This window comes from Corvus moneduloides, chromosome 3 (genome assembly GCF_009650955.1).
Source record: "Corvus moneduloides isolate bCorMon1 chromosome 3, bCorMon1.pri, whole genome shotgun sequence".
NCBI lineage: Eukaryota > Metazoa > Chordata > Aves > Passeriformes > Corvidae > Corvus > Corvus moneduloides.
In genome coordinates this window covers 79,435,556-79,444,617 of record NC_045478.1, presented here as the reverse complement: position 1 = coordinate 79,444,617, position 9,062 = coordinate 79,435,556, and the positions used below count along the sequence as shown (strand labels likewise).

Here is a 9,062-nt window from a genome sequence, read left to right as displayed (position 1 = left end):
TTGGCAACTGAAACATTACTTAGTTTCAGTAGATTTCAACAACTTTGCATGAAGCTCTAACAGCCTCTTGTGAAACACTTGAGCAATTCAACATAAATCTGGTATCAGAGACAGCTGACCTTAAGGTGCTTTAACTTAATTTTACAGAAGTCACAAAGCATGTATTTAAATTCGGTATTGCTGATTTGTACTTTAAACAGGCACAGGCTTTCTGTTCTTAGAATTACTGCACTGTGTGACGTTTGCTCAGTACAGACAGCATACAGCTGCAGTCATTTATACCATCAACCTTGTCCATCTAAGATGACTCTTGCAAATAATGTTAAACATCCCCTTAAGACACCTGAACATGTCTGGAAGTTCTGACTTGTGTGACCAAGGGACTTCACCTGCAGCAGACTGAGACACTGTGTGCCTTTCTTACTGCCCAAGTACCCAGGAACGAGCTGTTCCCTCCTTACTCGGCCCAACACTGGCACCCAGTGGTCAAGTGCCTTCACAAATGCTCTGGGAAACTTGGTGGATTTCCTTAACACAGCCAGAGTCTGTTTAAAAGCACTATTTCTTCGATTACTGTTCAAAATGCCACCCACTATCTAAACTGTCTAGGAAGCCTGAGACTACCATCGCTGGTGAAGACAGCCAGAGCTAAGAGTAACACATAGTACCCAAAACACACATCCAAACAGGAGACAAGGCTACCATAGGGTCAAGCACATCAGCAAGATTTTCTTTTAAGGAGCAACTATGCCACCTCAAGCAACAAGATATTTTATATGTCTTTTTTTTTAAGAGCTACAGACTGTGAAAGGATTCTTGGACAAGAGAAAATTATCTAACCCTTGATGATGCAGCCCCATTTTTCTAAAGGTCCTAGTACTGAAGGCAAGTTCCAGGGACGTGATACAGCACATCAAACAAACTACGCTTGATGCAATTTCCCAAGAATCAAAAGCAGTAGTAGGGCTAACAAAAGCCCCAGGCATTAAAAGGGACTCAAGGAATCTCCAGACTAAGTTATTTGCCATCAGTAGCCAGAAGGGGACAATGCTTCAAATTCTGGGCATTAACCAAACAGAAACACACAGAAGTGAGCCCAGATGCAGAGTCCAGGACCAAACTCTGAAAGATTCCATTTAGCATTCTTCCCTCTAACACAGTGATACTGGTTTCAGGTGACCCATACAGTCTTTGCAAGTAAGTACACAGAAGTCAAATGTCACGACAACATGTCAGAGAAATAAAGGAGAAGACAGGAAAAGCAAGCTATGAAGTGCAAAAAAGGCAGCATGAACAGAGAAAATGCTTTACTCACTAAACCAAGGCTGAACTGAAAGAATTATCAGAATAGTCTGTGAACCTAAATTTTACTAAGTTTAAACTCCCTCATATTGCAGCATAAGGGAGTGTGAGAAGGGGATTGAATTTGCATTAGAATTAGACTGATCAATAGATTAAGATGAGAATAAGGAAACTGAATTGTAACTTTTAGCTGCTTCCTTACCATGAACTGCTCTGGTTTCTAAAAAATACTACTACTTCTAACAAAGACAAAATACTCAGCAGCAGAGTAGTTGAACTTCTTGAAAAAAGTTTAATGAGACAAATGTCTTCATAGCACAGGTAAATCGTACATCATACATTACTTGCTTACACACGAACTGAATTAGTCTTTTCGTAACTGGATAGTTTGCTCTTTAATTCCATCTTTTGTGACAATGCAAATCTTAAGTGCATCCCCAGTGTACACATCTCTCTCAGCAGCAGAAATGAAGACATCCTTAACCAGCTGCAAAGCCTTTTCCAGGGTCAGAGGTACATGTTCCACATTTTGCATGTTCTTGAAGCCAATCTAAGAAAAGATGAAAATGCATTTTATCCATCTATGAAAACTGTTTCAGTCTCTGCAGTAGAATGAACAGATTTAGGTGAATTACTAAAAATGGCTTGTCTATTTTAAAAAACCAAAAGCTGAAAACGCATTTCTCCACACAGTTTATAGTTGAGAGCTTTGCCAATACCAGTACTCTTAGAAAATTAACTAGAAGCACATCCAATGCACAGCCAGCAAAGCTCCTCCTGCTCATTCAGCATATACAAGATCACAATGAACATTTGGATCTGATCCAATTCCTCACAAACTTCTCACTGGGTCGGCAGTATCAGAACTGCACATGAGCTTTTTTTCTCTGGCCAGCTCCAGTTAGGAACATTTCTTAAAAGCAAATATTCCTTAAGATACTTAGACTTCAAAACTAAGTCTATATTGGAACACATCTGGTCCTACTAAATAGTGTAAGTTAGCTCATAAATCTAAGTGCCAACTTAAGCATCGGAACAGGTAAAGGAGAAGAGTCACATGTTTTTCCTGAAACCCATAAGCAATAAAAAATTGCTTATGACAACTTGGTTTTTGCAGAAGATACTTCCTTCAGTTAATAAAGTTTAAAAAAAAAGGAAAGATTCTATTCCTTTCTCAAGTAAGAGTCAAGAATGCTCACCACTTTTGTAAGCACAAAGTTGTGTTGACATCAGGCTCAAGTGACTAAATACCAACACCAATGTCAAAAAATTAAAACGAGTAAAACATGTTTTGGTATCTCTCCCATTCAATCATTAACAGCTTCAACTAAATATGAAAATATTCAAGTATTTTAGACAGATTTAGCTGAATAAGTTTCCAGCAGTTTTATGTAAGAACATTCTTAGTGGAAAATGGTATCTGAGTTGTATAAAACTGAAGACTTAACCAAGAGTATGTTAAATGATAAAATGTATGTATTAATTCTGTGTTCTTAATTTGGTATTAATTCATGCTAAGTAACAGGCATATTTATGTTATTGGCCAAGAAAAGACTCCCAAAACCCAGGAAAAAACCTCCAAACAACTTCTATGAGAAACTCCCCAATTAAAACATTTCTGTCTTTTAAACAGGCACTGCACTATTAATAACGTATTAAAAACCTGAAGAGATCCCAAAGCAAAACTTTGATTTCTCCTGAGAAAGTAAAGTCACATAATTTATAAATGTACAGATTAACAAATCCTACCTGTAACAGATTTAAAACTTCTCTCAAAAGTAGTATTCCCCAGAAGTTAAGCTACAGTAATCTGAATGTCGCAAATGTTTACTGAGATAAGGAAAATAACAACCAAAACAAAACCCAACAAGCTGTTTTACCTGGTTATCCAGCAGAGGCTGCAGCATGGCACTTGCTGATCCACCTGCTTTGTAAGAATCTCTCTCGTAGGAGCCCACCGGATCAAAGCTATAAACTGCTCCCTTCCCTGAAAAAAAAAAAAAAAAAAAAAAAGTAGTATGTAATCACAATTCAGAAAGATACTCAATACTGATAAGCATTTTTAACAAAACCAGCTCTCTGGATAAGCAGTGTCTGGAACATTGCAGATCCCAGTAAACCTTTACCAAACAACACTGAGTATGTTCAGATGATGCTTTGTACAGCAAACTCACTATGGCTGTGGCCAAGGTTATTTTCTCTATTTAAGCCACAACCACGGTCCAACAGATGTTTCCTACAGTACTTACCACAGAAAAAGTGCTGATGCAGAATAATCAAAGCAGAAAAATGTGCTAGAGTGTAGTGCTGCACAAAGAGCCCCAGAGGTTCCAAGGCTAACACAGACAGGCAGCTCAGACCTCATTCTTGAACTATACATTTCTTGAATTACCTCCAGAAAGCATGCTTGGATGCCTCTGCATCGCACTCCCAGAACCAGGGATGATGCTCTGGTCTGTTGCACACTTCCCTCTGAAGCCAGGCCAGGCTGTGCAAAGTTTACTGGCTTGCACCAACATCAGAGATACAGAAGCACTGTAGCTCTGAAGCATCGGGGTTTGATGAGGACATGCCAGTCAGAATGCAGGAGGTGGCCAAGCCCAACCTTTCTGCTCAGACAGGCTGCACCCGATTCAATTAACTGGCCAGTGCCCTTGCCAGCACAGCACAGGAGCTGAACAGCCCTGAGAAAGCCAGTCAAATCAAAAATCAATCTTGCTGGACCCAAATTTAGTCCATGCAAGCAAACCTGCGCTCTGATTCTGATCAGCTGCTACACACCCTTCTAATCTGAGATTTACCATTATCCAGGGCAGACTAATCCCCTGCCAGATCCCACAAATCACAGACATGTCTTAGCAAGACTGGGAAAGCAGTGTAACTTAATGGTAAAAACAAACTGCAGGCAATGGCTAAAATTATCCAGACAAGACCACCTCTGAGCTCCTTCTCAAAGCCAGAGAACACAGTATTTCAGCAACTCAACCAAATCACTGGACAGGAGCCCAGTAAGTCCAGGAAGGGCTGTATATTAAACTACAGCTTCGGTGTAGAAGTCATGATTTTCATTAGAGGTCAGTTAATATTTAAAAATAACTTCGTGGAAACCTGTCTCTGGAGTAAGTCTTCGTATTTAATAGCCTTTACCACACTCACAGGTCTGAGTAAAACATATACAATTTTACTGGTGACATCTACTTTAAAGATGCAATTAAGAAATCCAGCAAAACTGTTGTAAAATTTTCCAGTCTAAAGTACAAATTATTTCACCTCAGAGATTTTATTTGTAATCAAATAATTATAACGTAGTTTTTATACTTTCAGACCTTTAGAGATGAAAGATCAAGTGAGTTACAAAAACTAGGAAACAAGCCAGATATAAGTACCATAATGCCTAAAGGCAGGTGTTAGGAATAGGAACACAAACTTTGTTATTCAATCACTACAACTGAGATGTAAAGCAATAGCTATCCATCCACAGAAATTCAGCCTCTCTTTTTTTTTTTTTTTTGTTTTTCTGTTTAAAGTCTTACCTTCTTCATCAAGTCCACCAATTATGTTGTAAACATAGTAGGGAAAGAAACGTCGAGAATACAGGATTGTAGACAGCATTGCTGCAATAGCCCCAGTAGTCATGGTCTTGTTGTTGGAATGCCTGTACATCTGCCAGTGGTAGAGCACATCCAAGAAGAAAGTCAAACACTAAAGCTGACATTCAATCAGAATTACATTTTCTGTAACCTCACTACAGAAGAATCTGATGCTAAGCAAAATTAACCAGCACCATCAGTGAAAACACCTTGGTCTAAATGGTATAGTCTTTTTACAAGCCAGAGATTAACACATCTTCAAAGTTTTGTAATTAATAGGTGTTGCCTCATTAACAATATCTTCTCCAGCTCTTCCATTCCATAAATTTGTGGTGTCACACTTAGTAAGAACACAGCACCAATTTTCCCTGCCAGATCTTTCACTAGCAAAACAGTTATAATACAAACACTTGAAAAAAACCAGCAGAAGTTATGTTTAAAATTTACCTTATTATCAGTCTCAAGTGTAATATTAGGAATCTAAGTTTCTAAATAAAATAGGATAGGTAGTTACCTTTAATCTGGCTTCAATAATTTTAGTAAGGGTAAGGCAGTCCCCATGGAAACCAGTGCATCCAATGACCGTTTGTTCTGTTCTGAAAAACATAAAATTTTGTTGCAATTTTAGACTTAGCATGAACAACAGCAATTTCTTACACAGCAAGTTATTATGAAAACACCAAATGTATTTTCAGTTTTTGTAATGCTGCCAAAAAGTTGTCTAAAATGTACTAACAGATCTGTGGTGTATGAAAGACACCTGCAACCTACATCTTAGAGAGGACTCATTAAACACAGGACCACGCAGACGTCTTTCTTCAACCCACTTCCTTCTTCAACTGTCAGTAAGACTGACAAAAAGAAATTCTCCATTTCTTCATGCACCCCTGACTCCAGCTGTAGCAATTCAGTCTTGCTAGAAGATCCATTTTATACTGAGGAGCCACAGATCCTATCACTCAGTCCAATTTTTACTCAATTGGACCAGAGGGCTGCATTAAGCTTGTAGGATGGTTACATGACATTTATGGTGTTGGTGGCTTTCTGTGTCAGGGCAACAGAAGTGATCTGGCTGCAGATGCATCAGAGAAGCTTAGCTCTCTGCTCAGTTTTCAAATGTTTTATAAACACTAACCACGGGAACACACACTTGGAATATTAATTCTAGGAAATAGAAAAGAGTCTAGAAACATAAACACCCACAGACCCCAAAGCAGTCATTCAGAAAACATCTTTAAACAAAATCTCCCCTCAGCCTGTCACTAGAATTACACAAAGCCATCATATGCAGTATGTATACTGTACCAGAGTACATTTGGGCAGTATCAGAGAGTCAAACATAGAGTAACAAGTTAGCCAGGAGAAACCTAAGTTATTTTGATCTCATGTCATCAATTAGAAAAAGAAATAATAATGCACAAGACAAAAAATGTTTACACAGTTGATGACAGCCTACAAGGCAAGCACCTGCTGCAGTAAAATGAACATAAATACAATATGTAGTTGTACACCAAGGAGATGCTACCCAGGTGAGTCAAACTAAGCATAAAATGAGCATAGAAAGTTCAAAAATGGAACAACTAATAGGTTTACCTCTGCAAAGTGCCAGGTAGTTAACTAGAGAGAGACACTACAACTGGCAGCAGTGGGCACACTTGCGTACCATCACCAGGTCTTCTGATGAAGCAGAGTGAGTTATCGTAGGATTAAATTTTGCTACAGTTAAGTTAAAAATTCTTCTGATTATCCAGCCAAAAAAACCCACATTAAGGTTTGTATTGTACAAAAAAAGTTCCGTTCTCAGTTAACTTCAAGAGCATGAAACAAGAAATCTGGCTATATTTACAATATCACATCACATCTTGCATTACAGCAAGGGTCACCATGACCCCAAAATCTACTTTGTTACTGTGCTTTTTCTTCTAAGAATTCTGCTTAAAGCAGGATGCAGGTGACATGGTCAGCAATACAAAAGATTTTCCATCTTTTTCAATCCTTGCAGATCTGGACTTACAGCTTGTAGCATTTTGGACTGTCCCGGCAGTGAATTGAATAGCCTTCACTCAGACGCGTGTCAGAGGCAACAATACAGAAGTCTTCTCCAGCAATCGCCAGCACAGTCCTTAAAAAAGAGAATTGATAAATCATGACCTTCAGCACAAGTATCTTCTCAGGCAACACAGAAACAAACTAGATAGTAATTCTACAACCAGACTCACGTTTTGTCAAGCATCTTACGTTCCTTGCTATTTTTCCCACTATGCACATCCCTACACAACACTAAAGGAAGAAGACGCTAGACACACTGAAGAAAATATATGCACGTGGCCCTCTACTTTGATTTAAACTGTATGGAAACTTGGTAAAACAGAGACTCTACACCAGACAAGAAACAGACCAAATGGACGAGGTATTTTATTTGCCTGACAATGATTCATCCTTCTAAAACAAGCAAAGTACTAAGCAACAGTATAATTACACTTACATAAACACCGCTTTTTAAATCTGGTGTTATTACTTCCTAACAACTAGTTTTGTGATCACCATTAAGTTACAAAGAGATGCCTTTTAAAAAACAGTAGTCATCATAAGACAAAAAAAACCTACCTGGCCAGATCATGTCACCAACTCAGGTGTGTAAAACACCACCTGACTTTAAAAGTTACAGCAAGGTAGCGTTCAACCCAGTTACAAATTTACTAGCAACAGGACAAGGAGCAGTGGCCATAAACTAAAACACAAGCAGTTCCACCTCAACATGAGGAAGAACTTCTTTACATTGAGGGTGGCAGAGCACTGGAACAGGCTGCCCAGGGAAGCCATGGAGTCTGCCTGTCTAGAGACATTCAAACCCACCTGGACGCGTTCTGGCGTCACCTGCTCGAGGTGACCCCGCCTTGGCAGGGGGGTTGGACTGGATGATCTCCAGAGGTCCCTTCCAACCCTAACTATTCTGTGAGTCTGTAACAGGACCATTACCTGGGTTTCGTAAGACACTATAAAGAAACGACTCTGCGGGAGACAAAAGATGCGTACTTTAAGACCAGTCAAAGTTTAGGGAGCCCAAGCGTCCCAAAAGCCACACGGACAGGCAAGAACACCCTGAAAGGCTGCAAGGACTCAAGGCAAGCCCAAGCCCAGCTCCTCTTTGTGCTGCCGCTCTCTCTACAAAGAGGAGACCGTGAGGGGAGATAAACCCGCACTGAGCACCGGGGGGAGGCAGGAACAAGGCGAGGCAGGCCCAACCTGGAGCCGCTCTCCCCTGGGCCCCCTGTCCCGGGCCGAGGGTGTCCCGTCCCGCCCGCTCCCCGCCCCGGCCCCTCACCCTCCGTTGAAGGTGTATGGCGAGAAGCGATAGTGCTGCACGGGCGCCTCCAGCTCGTAGCCCGTCCCGGGCGGGGAGGGCCCGTGTCCCGCGGTGGACAGCATCGCGGCGGCCCGATCGCTGCTGTCTCACGACGAAATGGCGGCACCGGAGGCGGAAGCGGAGCCACTCGGGGAAGGCAGCACCGCCTCATCCCGGCTGCTCTGCCGGGCGGCGAGCGCCTTGCCCTGGCCGGAGGGCGGCAGGACCGCTCTGGAGCGGAGCCCGCCGGCGGGCAAGGTGTGTGCCTGGGCTCCCGGGCAGCGTCGGCACCGCCTCTTGTCCAAGCGCTGCCAAGCGCTGCCACCTGCGTGCCCTCTCGTGGAAACACACAGGCTGATCAGTGGCCGTGGTGAGGCCATCAAACACCCCTCATGGTTGGGCGGGTGGGCAGCAGGGTGGCTCCTGCTCTTTAGGAGAGAGCGCCTTTGGAACTGCTGTGAAGAGCAAGGGTCGGGAATCATAGAATCATGGGATGGTTGGAGTTGTAAGGGACCTTAAAGATCATCTAGTCCCAAACCCCCTGTCACGGTCAGGGACACCTTTCACCAGACCAAGTTGCTCAGAGCTCCATCCTGCCTGGCCTTGAACACTTCCGGGGATGGGTATCCACAACTTCCCTGGGCAGCTTGTGCCAGTGCCCCACCACCCTCAGAGCAAAGAACTTCCTCGTAATATCTAATCTAAACCGTCTCTCTTTCAGTTTGAAGCCATTCCCCCTTGCCCTGTCACTGCATGCTTTTGTGAAAAGTCCCTCTTCACCTTTCTAGTAGGTCACCCTGAAGCCTTCTCTTATCCAGGCTGAA

General features: G+C 42.0%; 1 protein-coding gene across 1 annotated transcript; it reads right to left on the bottom strand.

Annotated features, from left to right (window-relative positions):
• Window positions 1-1,574: 1,574 nt before the first annotated feature.
• PSMB1 (proteasome 20S subunit beta 1) lies at window positions 1,575-8,397 on the bottom strand. The gene is made up of 6 exons (XM_032102367.1): window positions 8,218-8,397; window positions 6,907-7,014; window positions 5,407-5,488; window positions 4,836-4,965; window positions 3,183-3,289; window positions 1,575-1,852 (listed from the first exon to the last, which is right to left on the bottom strand). The coding sequence occupies exons 1-6, from the start codon at window positions 8,319-8,321 to the stop codon at window positions 1,667-1,669; spliced, it is 717 nt and encodes a 238-aa protein (XP_031958258.1). The 5' UTR covers window positions 8,322-8,397; the 3' UTR covers window positions 1,575-1,666.
• Between the last annotated feature and the right edge of the window lie 665 nt (window positions 8,398-9,062).